The following is a 15,104-nucleotide window of genomic DNA, read 5'->3' on the forward strand; positions in this document are numbered from 1 at the left end:
GGCATGTAGCAGAGAGCTCGCGTTGCAATGAGCAGACGTTTAGGAGCGAGCTAGCGTTTGCAATGAGCTGGCGTGTAGCAGCGTGCTCGCGTTGCAATGAGCAGGCGTTTAGGAGCGAGCTAGCGTTTGCAATGAGCTGGTGTGTAGCAGCGAGCTCGCGTTGCAATGAGCTGGCGTTTAGCAGCGAGCTAGCGTGCCGGCAGCAATTGCACGTGGGAACGAACGAGGTGAGTTGCGCGACGTAAACAATTGGGGATACGGAAACGCTTCCCTAATCTGCGGGAAGATGTAATTGGAAATGTTGCCTCACGGATCGGCCCTGCTGCGTGACTGCATCGATTGCAAACCCGTATGATCCCTTGAATACTTTACGTCCTTCCTGTGATGTGTAGATGTGTAATCCTTTGAGATGGCTTCAGGTAAGAATCTTGGTCTACTTAAGTGCTGGTTCGCTTGAGCTGATAGGTTGGAGTCTATGATTGCTGATTGCGAACCAGCCGGTCTTAATTATATGCTCTGGCTTCTCCCGAACTTTGTTAATCTATAATTATCCATTAACATCATTAAAAAACTTTGCATGCCATAGTTTACACAGGACTGGCGGAAAATGTGCATTAATACTTCATAATTTTTCATGTTATGTGGTTTACTTTGATAGGTGAACTGTCTTTCCCGCGTCCCAGCGCGACATCCGACGGGTTTTCCCAAATCGCATCACATGTCTAGTCAGTCGAAGACAACGACACGCAGATCGCTTCACGAGCATATCCCTAAAGGGAAACGGGTGTTTACAAATTGACCTCATTGTAATCTGCCAGAATGACGGCGTCACTGGTAAAAAAATCTGTCAATGACAAAGAATTTTTGGGACTACGCGACCTCTGGTTCACACACGTAAAGGAATATTGGTCGCACTCTAGAGCCCTGAGGGAGCATGCAGTTTAGGAGACGCTTTAGTGCTGCGATTAAAGGAATAACGTCCGCTACAGATGCATCAAAGGAGCGGTATCTGTTTGTGTAATCACAACATTTCGGCCGTATTGTTTCGGTGATAAAAGTCTTTCGGTGGCCGAATATTCGGTGCATCCCTAATTCTGAATCAGAATTTTTGTCAACGTCAAAGGTCCGGTAAATTATTTTTACAAAACTTGCTTTAAATATACATTTAAAACAACTTTACATTAAAAAAACAACTCTATATGAAGAGTTTCTTTGGAAAAACAGATAACTCAGTTTAAAAAAAATGTAATCATGTTATAATTGTGTTAGTAAGCTGTATTTTATATTATCACTTTATCAAAAGAACTCAACTGCAGTTTCATCGATATTAATTTCAATGCACAATAAAAACATTGTTTTTGAACATCTTGTGTAGGCTACAAGTTATTTTTTGCAAATCAACTCTTTATATGCTAATCATCAAAATCATGTCGTCATCTAGTAGTACTTGTGTTAGCTGTCTTAACTGTTACATACAGTGCTGCATTTTATACAACAAATTGCAAAAAGATGTTCTCATTGACATATTTTCTGCTTATGAAACAGTACTTCCATGTCAATTTAGTGAATTGTGCAGCACAAATGTCCGTCTGGGCAACAAACTATGTAAACATTTACAGAAAAATTACATCCATTTACATATGCCAAGGCAGTCTGAAACAGTGACAGAGTTTTGAAAAAGCCGTCCGTTCAGTCGGTTGAATGTACTTCTGTTTTCTGCCGGTGTTCTGCCAATTTATGATACCCATAAAATTGTGCTACCCTTGTGTTGTGATTGGGTTGGAAGAGAGGTAATTTAGGTGTAAGGGTCGGGGGAGGGGTTAGTCCTGTTTTGTATGGAGGTAGCACAATTTGATAGCGTAGCATAAATTGGCAGAACACCCTGCTCGCGGCACAGATAGATCAAGAGAAAGACGAGCTGAGTCGGCCAAGCAAAACATGCGTTCACAACATTTTATCTAGGCATTTTACCTGAAGAAGTCGGTAAACACTACTAAAGACGCCCTGCGTGCATAAGCAGTGCACAAAACGCTCTCTGCCAACTGTAAACAATTCAAAAGAGGTGTGTCTAACAGCAATAAATGCTTTTTACGTGATCGTCTCCCTACACTGGTTTGTGCTCGTGTCGAACTTGTAAGGAACTTGGTGGGTCCGGAACAAATTCCGTCCCGGTCCGAATCCGGGGTGCTTAAGACAGTAGTTGATGAGAAATAGCTTTCAAAAAGACATAAATTGTATTACAAATCTTCATGCAAAGATGTTACATTTTTGGTTCGAATGTACAGTTTAACTCACTTCATCACTTCTACATTTACATGTACATTTAGGCATTTGGCAGACGCTTTTATCCAAAGCGACTTACAGTGCACTTATTACAGGGACAAGCCCCCTGGAGCAACGTGGAGTAAAGTGTTTTACTCAAGGACACACTGGTGGTGGCTGCTGGGATCGAACCAGCAACCTTTTGATTTACCAGTTCAGTGGTTTAACCCACTAGACCACCATCTCTACTATAACTACTTCTATAATGAGTAGAGGACAGTGCTGGTTTTCTTTTTGCTGACTTTGTTGCATTTCATGTTATGCAGCAGCTCGTGTTAGCGGATAAGTTAACAGCCTTTGTAATGTGTTTCGGGGTTGTCTCGCCTGCAGTCGCGCTTCAAGTTTGCGGCGTTTTACCGGCGATCGTGAAGGAAAAAAGACGCTTTTTAAACCACGTGGAGACACAGAATATATGTCTGCGCTTGCTTACCCCCAGAGACTTCTCTCTTCTGCTTATATGAGAGAAGTAGCACATGCTCGCAAACTGATGTCCGCCAGGTGGGACAAGATTATTTTCGTCTCGTTTTTATTAGTTGAATGTAAGTATATTTTTATTACAGTTTTCATTATCATGCATTCATTTTTATTTTGTTATCGTCTAATTTTCGTCAGTGAAAACATGTTGTTAACGAATACTTTTCAACTTAGTTTCATCAACGAAATTAACACCATTTAGCAGACGCTTTTATCCAAAGCCAGAGTTTAGTGATCAATAAGGGATATGTCATACAGGAGCAATAATACAATAGTTGCTAATAGAAAGTTACTAGTCAGTAAAAGCCAGACCAATACCTGTTGAAACAAAGAGAGAGTTATTTTTATTTGTCTGTCAAGAATTCACAGAACAGAGGCGTTTTAAGTTGTTTTTTGAATGTTGTGAGAGATAGGGTTGACCGGACTGAGTTAGGAAGAATGTTTCACCAGGAAGGAGTTGTGGAAGAGAATGAGCTGGAAAGCGACTTGCTGCCTTTTTGAGAAGGCAATACAAGACGCCACTTGTTTGCTGTTGGGCTGTTGGAATACGAGGCGTGCTACTCCATTCTGAACCACCTGGAGTGGTTTGATAGCCTTTGCAGGAAGACCAGCAAGGAGAGCATTGCAGTAGTCCAACCATGAGATTACCAGGGTCTGGACAATGAGGTGTGCAACATGCTCAGTGAGATAGGGTCTAACCTTTCTAATGTTGAAAAAGGAATATTAAGACATGACTGTGTTGTCTTTGCAATGTGATCATTCAAGGACAGCAGTTAATTAAAAATGACTCTGAGGTTCCTGGTTGTTTTGGAAGGAGTGATTGTGGTATTCCCAAATTGGATGGTGAGATCATGTTGCACCGTGGGGAAATTGGTGGATTTTAAAGTGGAGCTTAAAGTGGATTGTCTCTGTTACGTAGATACAAGCAAATGCCTGATGTAACAGAACGGAGCTCACACGGTTAATTTTGCAGTAAAATAATATACCCTATAGTTCACCCAATTTACTTACCAGCTTGTCATTTCAAACCTGTTTGACTTTCTTTCTTCTGCAGAACACAAAAGAAGATATTTTGAAGAATGATGGTAACCGAACAATGGCGGTACACGTTTACTTCTCTTGTATCACACAAAACCAATGCAAGTCAATGGTAAAAATAAATTGTAGAATAAGTCATAAACGTTTAAAATGACAAGAGGGTGAGAAAACGATGAATGAATTGTAATTTTGGGGTAAATTAACACTTTAATCGGTTAAATTCTCATGGCCAGATAACAGGTTTCATGTGGCAGGTATAATCTGGTGTCATCTGTTCACTTTTCCTCTTTTTGATGTAAAGCTTGCGGTAAATTAGGCTGCACAAATGTCCACTCAGCAACATTAATCCAACACACACAATATCACTACCATTGCCCAAAGACATGTACATACACACACACGCACACACACACACATGTTCAGCAGCCCTAGTGTAATTCATTAGTGGTGTGTAATGGATTACAGATTTAATAAAAGAAGAATCAGCCTGCCCATTTCACTAAAGATGATCAACATATGTGTCAACTAGCCACATACACACAATAACTTATTCTCACATATTTCTGTATGTGCGTAAAACAAAGAAAGAGGATTTTATTTCTATAAATGTATTGTACCCATAACTGACCTATCGCTAAACCCCGACCCCCTCAGATACTGTCGCTAATTCGGACAAACACACGGAGTTCGCTAATGTCTTACAATGAGAGCTGTCAGTGTGAAAGCATTTTCCCGAAAAGTTTTTTTTTTTTACACATTTTTGCACACCCTCTCGTCAGGGAGCATTGTAGTGGGATTTAAGTATATCATGGAGGGATATATCAAATATTTTACCATAAATATGGTAGATAAGATTAATTTGGAAACAATGGTTTACAGATCACAATGCAAGTGGGAGAAGCCGGTCAGTTTAATATTTAGAGGCACTGACACATAGACCTTTGTGTATATGTTTTTGACCCGCAATGAACATGACGTGAGAACAGTTAGCTATTTAGGTTGTATGTTAGCATGCACCCACAAATTGTACCGTTTTTAGACAGTGATACCTTGCTGATGCACATGATGACATTAACGTTCTGCTTGAGCACATGAAAATTGTAAATTCATGAGATTACGACAACCGTTTTCTTTGGGATTGGGTTGATGCAGGTTACTACGCCCACATTCTTGTTTAGGATAGCAAATAGAATAAAATAATTTCCATTCCCAATCCTCTCAGGGACCTGGAATCAGTAGCTACATTAACATGGACCAATGTAATCGGATTGTAAGGGGTGGTTAATCCGCTTCATAGGCCATGTAAACACTTGATCAGATTAAAAACCGAAGTAGGAAGTTTTACACATGTACAAAGACGACGCTGGGTCGCACAGACGTAAGGGCGTATGACGCACAGAACGGAGCAGCTGTTGCTAAAGAAACCAAAAAACATAAATCTGACCAAGCGTTACAAATTTCCATATGCTTGTCATATCTAATTTTTATTGTATTTAAAATTGTTTTAAAATGCAATTTCTCATTTTCCTTTTCAAACATGATACATTTTGCAGATGTACAAATACAGGCAAAAACATCTGATCATAAAATTTTATTTATATTCGTAGTAGGCTTCCGAACATTTATTTTATTTATCGTTTACTTACATGTGCTTTTGAATGATTTACTGGTTTTAACATGGTAAGTCGCTGTAACGACCTTGCTTCATTGACATAGACATTATTTTGCGTTTATGAATTGTACATTATTATTTGTCACAGAATGTAGCATATTGAGGCACACGGCAAGGAGTATATTTCAAAAGATGAAGGCTATTTAATGAATCCACAACATGGGCACACAACCACACATAACGCAAGTAAAACCGGACAAAGAACTAAAGGGACAGACAGGCTTAAATACACAGGGGAACATAATCAGATAAAACAGAATCGGGTTAGGGACCACATTACATTACATTTAATCATTTAGCAGACGCTTTTTATCAAAAGCGACTTACAAGTTGTGTAAACAATGGAAGCAATTGGGACTAATTAACAAATATGAAAATCAGTCACAGAAGACAAAACCAAACCAAAACAGAACAGAATATAATACATAGTATCACATCTAAAGTTCGGTATTAGTTTTTGCTAATAATTTATTTTAATTATTGTTTCCCTGCAGCTCTGGTGGGTCTTGGTAGTTTTGTCATGGATTTACCATGGTACAACTGCATCGGATGTGTTCGTGTTTCATTCACACGAGACATTACATTTTACATTTATGCATTTGACAGATATTTTTATCCAAAGCAATCTACATTGCATTGTATTATACATTTGTTTCTGACTATGTGCAATCCCCTTGGATCGAACCCATGACCTTGGCATGGCTAGTACCATGCTCTAACCACTGTCCAACATGAAAGCTTTACTCGACTTTATAAAATGTTAAAAAAAAATGGCGTTTGTAAAATAAAATATACAATGTCATGTCAAAATATACATGACATGACATTAAATCACTGATTTAGTGGGTATTTAGGTGAATACTAGTGCAGTGTGCATATGTCAGCAGATTATATCAGATTTGAAGTTTGTAATGTAAACACGCAAATCACTCAGATCACTTTATCTACCTTTCATGTAAACACTAGATTCAGATTGCACAATCTGAATAAATTCAATCTCATGTGCTCATGTTATCGTTTTACAATTTTTGTGGTATAAACGGCGTAAAAACAATGAGAGCTTGGGATTTTACTATGCTTCTCTATGGCGCTGAAACCTCGAGTTGTCCGAGTTCCGGTACCCATGCAACTAATCCTTAGCTGCCATTGGCACACCTGCATTTGAGGGGAGGGGCTTAGGGATAGTTTAATTGTTTGTCAATACTTAAATGTAAAAACTTCCCAATCCTGTTTGCAGAACATAAAAATAGCATGACACGAAAGAAGACGAGCAAAACACTTCTCTACAGATTCACACAGTTTTTGTACAATGCCACATTAATAAAACCACAACACCTGTCAAACTATTGTTTTCTGTAAAAAGATTACCACAATGGTAGAATGGCAATCCTTTTTTGCAGGCTGTCATTTGAGAATCTGTCATTTTCACATTGTTCCTGAGGTAGTCTTGTCAGTAAATTCACCAGAGTGATAAGCATGTTCATTCACCTCAGTCTGATGGCTTTAGAGTCGCATCATGAGAGAGGTCCACATGATCTTACTAACTGAACAGAGAAAGTGACAGATGTTCAGAAGGTGAAAAACATACAGGAAACATTAAAGGAAAAGTCATTGACAATTGAGAGTGAATGACAGCTCTGCTATGGTGTCTAATGCAGACCTTTTATTCAACACTGCTGGGAAAAATGTGAATGAATAATACAATAATGACACTGAGCGTACATCATGTGCCCATAGTTATAGCTGGAAAAAACGTTTAAAATTTACATACGCCCATAAATCTTCCCTTCATATCTCCTTATTCTTACTCTCACTCTTCTGACACAACTAAGTGACATTTGAGATATAGCCAAGCTTTTTATCTCACTTTCTCACATAAGAATCTCAGAGCACACATGCTTCTCTCCAAATGATCTTAAGCCAATGTTTCAGTGGCCTGCAGAAGCAATGCAAACCAGAAGGATTAGCCAGAGATAAGATCTCTCTGGAACTCAAAAGCCATGTGGCCTGACTGACTACCTGGCCACCTTTGGCTCCCCCTTAAACTTTTTCTCTCTTTCTTACCAGCATCCACTGCAAAGTGAACTAGATTTCTAAATCACTTTTTCTTTTGTGCACACCAAAATACTGCCATTTGTGCCTGTCAGTGTGTAACTGTCAGTTTAAATGTTCATCCAGACAACACACTGAGTCACAAAGAGAAGAGGTCACCTCACACGCACGACACACACGCACACACACGCACACAAACACAGGAGGACAACTCTGAATTTGAAATGAAGTGATGGCCATGCTGTTCCATCTATAGATTACATCATCGTAGTGATTCACGGGCAAGGAATGCCACATCACTTCCTGAACAATAGTCCCTCCTTCATTAATATCAAAAATTGAATTAGCAATGACATTTAAAGGGAACAAATCAAGCGAATGGACCAGATGGTTTAACAGCTGCATATTGTGAAGCATGATTAGTGAGTCAACAAAAAAGCTGTAATTTCTTTTTCACATTCCACACAAACAATATCTACAGGTTTGTACCAATACATGCACTGTAGTTAAACATCTCTTCTATAGAAGAAGCGTTTTAGTGATGTATTAATGCTGACATTTAAAGACACCTAATTTACTCAGTCTGAAGATGGGAACGGAGTTTAAAAAAGCTTAGATATGAGGTTGAGTGAGAAGAAGAGTAAGACCGTCTCTGAGCTTTTAATGGGTGTGTGCCCACAGCAGGAAGTGCTGCTGAGTTGAGTTGGACATAGCTCAAATTCTGAATAGTGTGTGTCCTAGTTTATGGGGATGAAGTGAGAGGTCCAGACAGCATAGCGTATCTGATTCCAAGAGTGTGTGTTTGTTGGGGTTTGTGTGTGTGACTCTGTCCTCAGCTGGTCACTGTATCCTGCCTTGACTGTCTGACAGCCTGGTACAGGCTGCCCTGTATGGAAATGTACTGTATGTGCTGTGCACACTTTGATACTGCACAATACTTTATGTAAATAAAAGTCAAAATACAAAAGTTTGGACATACCTACTCCTCATGCAATGTCACACATTTTACACTTTTTACAGTAAGAAAAATAGTTATTTGCACACAAGGGGAAGTGTCGGTAAGATGCATCTCATTATCTCAAAATGATCTCTGTGCACTCTGTACAATTATATGAATATAAATTTACATGCTTGTATTATATAAATATGATTAATTGTTTAGAATTACAAACAAAAATATAATTGTGTCAAAAAAAACTTTTATTTAAAAAAATATTTTTGAAATGGATGGCTTGGACCAAATAATGCAGCCAATAAAGACCCAGAATGGATGAAAATTAAAATGCCATGTGTATTTTTCCAAATTCTAGGCAAAGGCAGGCTGCTTTTAGGATATTAGAATATAGCAGTTTTTCGTTTAAGGACGGCACGTGTTGCCCTCAACTGAACATACTGTATTTATGTGATATTTTTCGGAAAACACATTTTGTGTGGCTTTTAATTCAACTTCTGTTGCCCCTTTGTTTATGTAATACAAAATAAACACAAATTGTGTTTAAATGACACATAATGAATTAAAAAACACAACACAGTATGTTAATAGTTAACACACCCTTTCTGCGAGTGTAGTTACAATTGTGTTATTTTAATTGTTTTGATGAGTTAACTATTGCTCTAAAATGTAGAAAAATACCAATGAGAGTTTTAAAATGTATTAAATCTTCTAATATATCTGTCAAGTCTATAAGCATGTTTAATTCAGGTTTTATTCAGAAGATGTTTAAAATCAAATTATCTCTTGTATTTATGATATTGTACATTCTTTTGTGGCCAAGTAAAAAAGCCCTTAGAAATTCTTAAAATTTCAAACGTTTAAAAATCATTTTAGTTATCATTGTTATCCCTGGTGTGATACAACCCGGGTCTTTACAACATAGCAGCTGAAGCACAATAAAAGACAACAGATGCATTCTTTCATCCACAGCCTCATAACAACCTTGGACAGGCTGTCCTGTAAGTTCACATAAGATCTATTGGCTCTTGTCAGTCTTGAAGTGGTAATCATTTTTGTGAATGTAAGAGGGAATGACATGTTTTTAAAGACATGCAGAATTCCCTTTTAACTGTTTTTGTGTATTTTTTTCTTTTGCAGCAAGGTTGCCCGTGGCATCCACACTCAAAAGCAGATGCACTCATAGGGACAAAAAACGGCCATACAGAGATGATGAATAAATGTCTATTATATATTCCACCGATTTCAGTCACAAACTGAAACACCATACTGTAAACAAACTGCAAGAATAGCAGAACACAAAGGTTACAAGAGAGAAAGAAACAAATGACAGAAAAGTGAGCATAATTACGAGAGTGCACAAACAGGAACATTTAGACAGATGAGCCTGCAGCTGTGCCAGCTTGTCTAGAGCCCCTCCCCTCTCTCTCTCTCTCTCTCTCTCTCGTCTGTTATTGGTCTGTGCTCCTGTGACAGCTGCTCCACTACTGCTCTCACCTCTTCTGCTGCATCCCTCCATTCACACAAAGCTAAAGGCAGAGTGTGTGTGTGCATGCGCGTGTGGGAGAGAGAGGATCACCTCTTTTGCTGCAGAGCTCCGTGCAGTTGTTCCTGTCGGTCTTTGAGTTGGCTCTGCAGGTGCCCGATCTCTCGCTGATAACTCGCTGCTTTCCCCGCAAAGTCCTCCTCCTGTTCGTGCAGACGCCGACCCAGCGTGCAGACGCTCGCTGACGCCTGCCACTTGTACACCTAGAGCAGTTGGTAGAGAGATGAAAACAGTTGCACTGGAGAGCGCTGAGGAACAGTGGAATATCACTTAAACAACAATCAAACAATCAAAGACCGATAACCCTGGAGGAGCCAGAGACAGAGACCATACAGCACGGTAAAGACTACATTACAGGCTTGTGTGAGTGTATGTATATGGAGACAGGGTTAAACGTGTGTGTGTGTTTGTCTGCCTGTCTAACCAGTGCATGATAAGTATTATCTCTAGACTAAACATACAGGTCCACGAAACTATTCATGAATTGAAGGTTTGATACTTCATCAGCTTTAGTGAAGCATCCAACCTTTTGACTTTGAGATATAAGTAACCCAGATATAAAAGATATAAGAAGTATAAGTTTAACAGGTTGGAGGTCAATCTTGCCCAAATATGAGTGTTGACGTACTGTATGAAGTGGAGTTCTGAATTCACAATGTGTGATGTGATATTGGGGTAATGCGCAGAAATGCAGACACAGGGCAGCTGTGACCATGAGAGGAACAGATGTTGGCCTGTCTGCTGCTAAAACAGATGTGAGCTGTTTAGATAAACAAACACGCGCACACTTGCGCAGCTCCCGTGGTTTAAAGGGAGAGGCAGCCTGTTGATGTAAGTCGTCTTCTTATAGCAGAGGGCAAAGAGATAAATACAGCTGCATGAGTCGACATGAGTAGTCAGATATGCTCGGTTCATAAATGCCTCATCGTAAATACACGACACCAGGGAATAGAATAATGAAAGATCAAGACTAATAAAATAGGGGGAGGAAGCTAAAGCAACGCACAAGTGAATATATGTTAGGAATGGTTTCCTTATGAGATCAAGACCCAGGGGGAGGAATGCCTGAATGAACATATAACACAAACCGTCATGACATTTTCCATGTTAACCTAGGAAGCTGAAAAGCAGTGATTTCTTTAACAGATCCCTATGTTTTATACTTCATGAATAGAACAGAGATGAGCATGCACGGAGAATGTCAGAAAGGATTCATGTATGTGACAAAGAGAGAGTGGCTTGACTGTATACAGTCAGGTTTAAGAGCACATACAGGTCCAATCGTTGTCTCATACATACATCGATCAATAACACTCCACATAAACAAGCCTCTGTCAACAGCTCTTTCTGTGCATGTGTGTGAGCGCATTCAATTACTGCTAGTCTGTCTCTGTCTGCCTCTGTTTTTTCAACATCATAGTGAGATGCAGTAGTGTATGAAAGTCGAAGTCGCGATCGGGTCAAAGAGGATCTGAGAAACCACAAACCTGTAAGGAGAAATCAGTAAACAAATGTGACAATTTGCTTATTGCACATGATGACTTTTCAGTGACCTTTGGTGGACTGTATTATGCGATATGTGCGTTTATAAAGGAGGTGCTAACGTGGATAAAGCTTAAAAGCAGGTTAAACTGTCCCTTCATCCACACCATCATGGTACATCAATTAGAGCTATTTGTAGAACTGAAATATCTAGCCGACAAATGAAGGAAAATGCTGTCTTTGGAGCGCCATTTCTGTCCATTTTCACTCTGCTGTCCATGATGGTGCTTGTCCTCACAAAACTTTTGCTTTCAAGTGCTCCTGAGGAAACGCAATGATGTGCCGAAACTGGCGTTATTAAAAATGGATACTCTTGGCCTTATTCTAGCAGGCACCAGCGAGGCTAAAGAGAGGCACCAGGTGATGCAGTTTAGGAGACCTATACAAAGATGGGAAGCTCAACCTGTCAACTGTTATTGAAGCAGATTTTCTTTCTGAATACAGGTTTGTTCTTTCTTTCTGGATGGCCAAGATTGGAGGTCTTGTTTTTTGGATTTCTGTCCGATCAAGTTCGTTCAAAGAAGGAAGAGGGTGTTCTAAATGTTAAAACTAAAAGTTGTTTTTACGAGCTACTAGTAGAAAAGCATGGGAGATATACATAATTAAAAAAGGCAACTCTAATCTCAGACAAAGCACACTGTATCAAAATGGGTGAGGGGTTTAGACATCTGTGTACTATGACTAAATAAATCATTCCATCGTAACCATGGTGGTTGCCTGGAAACTCCCGATGTTGGAAAAAGTTTCATTAAGTCTCATGTTCACTGCGATCTCCCTACAGGCTGTGCTGGGGGACGATGTGCACTTGAATAGATGTGAACTGCAACAACAACAAATAATATCTATCAGACAAGAAAGGTGAAAGGTTATTGTCTTTAAGTAACTTCGAGTTCCTTCAACATGGTCCCTCAAATTTAGTCATAAATTTCCCATTTTTTAGAGCTATAGGGAAGTGGTCTGTGCACATACTCATAACATATAAGAGCCCAGTCTCTGAACCCTTCTTGAAACATTTTGTTCTATGATTTAAAAAGGAATTTACTTATGAAGCAACTGTATTTGTCGTAGCAGATTATTTTGAGACAGGAATGCAGGGACAGTTACCACGGATGTTGTGAAAACACATTTTTTAAATTGTGATTCATCATGGCCATATGTCTTACAGCCTATTTATCTTTTCCCTATAATTCTGTGGTGACCTAAAATGTAAAAAACGAATAAAAAAATTCTGCATTTCTTGACAATCAAGTTCTGCTTTACAGCACTGCATAGCTGGCAAGCTTTTAAAACACTATAAAAAAGAGTTGCTATTAAATGCTGGTTGCTAATTAAAATGAATTAAAATTAAAATTAGAATTAAAAACAGAATTTAGAAACAAATTTGCAAAAACTGTATCTTTTATCTACTCATATTGCATGAAATGTCAATTGTTTGGTAGTGTAAGACTATATTACGCATTGAGAGACTCTGTCAAGGGTAAGGATATTTATAATGGTACTTGAGATTAATGAAGCCGCTGCAGTAAATCGACTGTTGTGAGATGCTCAGATCAGCTGCAGATATGGCACCAATCACAGCTCCCTAATGTGCGGCCGGAGTCTTTGACATTCATTAGGAGGCTGAGACAGACCTGGAGTCTGAAGAAATCAAACCATATGGTGTTTTTGGGAGGAGTCCACCTATATTTCAGAGTCATTATGAATCCCAGTGTTGGTAGAAGTGCGTCAGATTGATGTCAATTCACGAAAGAGTGCAGAGCTGAAATGTGGCATTCACTTTAAAAATCAAACCTGCAAACTCGGAAGAGATGAAAAAGGTGTGAGCTATATGGTGGACGAATTTTAGTTTTTCAGAAAAAATAAATACATTGCCCTTGTGAATACGTTGCCCTCGTCTCGAGATCCCAATGCTCCAAGTCATGATTAAACATCGAAAATGATCTTTATTTGTCTATGTTTTCTGAGAGGTGCACCTTCCTAAGTCTTTCCTAATATAAAGGATCGTCTCCATCGGAAGAAAAGCACTTGCGCATTTGACGTTCTGGTTTCGGTTTTGAAACATGCAGGATTGAGAAAATAAATTGCAGGACTGATGTTAAAAGAGTTATAGAGAGAGATAAAGTGCAGGACTTAATTGATGCGAATTATAAGAGCTCAAAAAGAAAAAAAAGAGTTATTAAAAGCTTTCATGAAAAAGATACATGCAATACAAAAGAAATCCTCACACCTCCTGATGACATATTAATGTATTATGAAACGAATTGATCAGGCTCTAAATTAATTATTCAATATCATCTGTAAACTACAGCTTCTGCGACTGAAACTTCGGACGAATATCAATCTTAGGGGCTGTGTCCACAAAGGCGCTTTAACGCAAAAAATAACGCCAGCTGCTTGCGTTTTCAAAAACGCAGCATTTCCACTGGAAACAATTGAAGAAACGCTTTGGTGGAAAAGCAGAGCTGTGAAAGTGGAAATTCAAAGTAAGATTGGCAACTGCCACTCATAACATAGCCATTTCGATCACACGGGCAAACTAAATAATAAATATCAAGCCAATTTTTCTTTAAACAATACAACAATTTGCATTCGTCTTCTTCCCTTTCAGCAATGCTTTACACAGGCGCAAACATGACATTTAGAACGCGTGGTTCTGGTTGGCTCAAGTACAAAAAAAACGATGCTGTTATCTTGATTCTGGTTGGGCCAAGGACCAAAAAAGACGATCCTGTTAGCTGGTATCTTGATTCTGGTTGGCCAAACAAATCAAGGTGCTGGACCAAAGACTCGTCAGATGCTCGAGAGTAGACGTCTAGGTTTTCTGAGAAAATAAAGATCTTTTGTGTCAGCCAAAATGCTCAATCTATTTATATAAACTTTGATTATATGGTAAAAATCCCATTGTGCCGCGTAATGTCTAATGGTTTCAGCTCAGTATGATGATTTCAGAGGATCATGAGCAAAAATGTCTTATTAAAGTAAAATTGAAGGTTCACAAAAATTGAAGAATCTTAATCTAGAACATTTTAAAAAAGAAGCATAAGTGTATATAGTTATTACAATGCAAATGACCCCACCTCACATATTCATGGTTCTTAGAAACTTTCCCTTAATCTTTTCCAGATCTTCCACACAGCTTCCACTTAAACACCAAACCTACAGAGCTTTTGCCTTTAAATCCTGGCTCTAAAAGCATCTTTGAAGCCAAGGGCCTCACTTAGGGACCTGTGAGTTGGGTCTGATATAAACAACACACACACCCAGCAGCTACCTCCCTAAGAGACTTGTTACTCACAAACAGGCTGAATATGTGATCTATGGCATCTTTACTCTGCCTGCCCTGTTTTGAGGGAAGAGATCAGTGTATTGGATAACGCTGTGGGAGATTACAGAAAAATAAAGCTGAATTAAAAATCTCAATCAGATTAAGTTTAAATCCTCTGGTTAATACCACACTAATCTGCAGGGTGTTAGTGAGTAAACTTCAATGCACTAAAACCTTTAGT

At 38.9% G+C, this 15,104-nt stretch overlaps 1 protein-coding gene across 6 annotated transcripts in view; it reads right to left on the reverse strand.

Annotated features, from left to right (window-relative positions):
* Window positions 1–15,104, reverse strand: part of cep89 (centrosomal protein 89) — a 73,674-nt gene that overhangs the window by 12,052 nt on the left and 46,518 nt on the right. For all 6 annotated transcript variants that reach the window (XM_056753141.1, XM_056753159.1, XM_056753132.1 and 3 more), the window contains one exon: window positions 10,090–10,259. In XM_056753141.1, the coding sequence (XP_056609119.1) occupies window positions 10,090–10,259 (170 nt within the window). The remainder of the gene's footprint in view (window positions 1–10,089; window positions 10,260–15,104) is intronic.

This window comes from Triplophysa dalaica, chromosome 1 (genome assembly GCF_015846415.1).
Source record: "Triplophysa dalaica isolate WHDGS20190420 chromosome 1, ASM1584641v1, whole genome shotgun sequence".
NCBI lineage: Eukaryota > Metazoa > Chordata > Actinopteri > Cypriniformes > Nemacheilidae > Triplophysa > Triplophysa dalaica.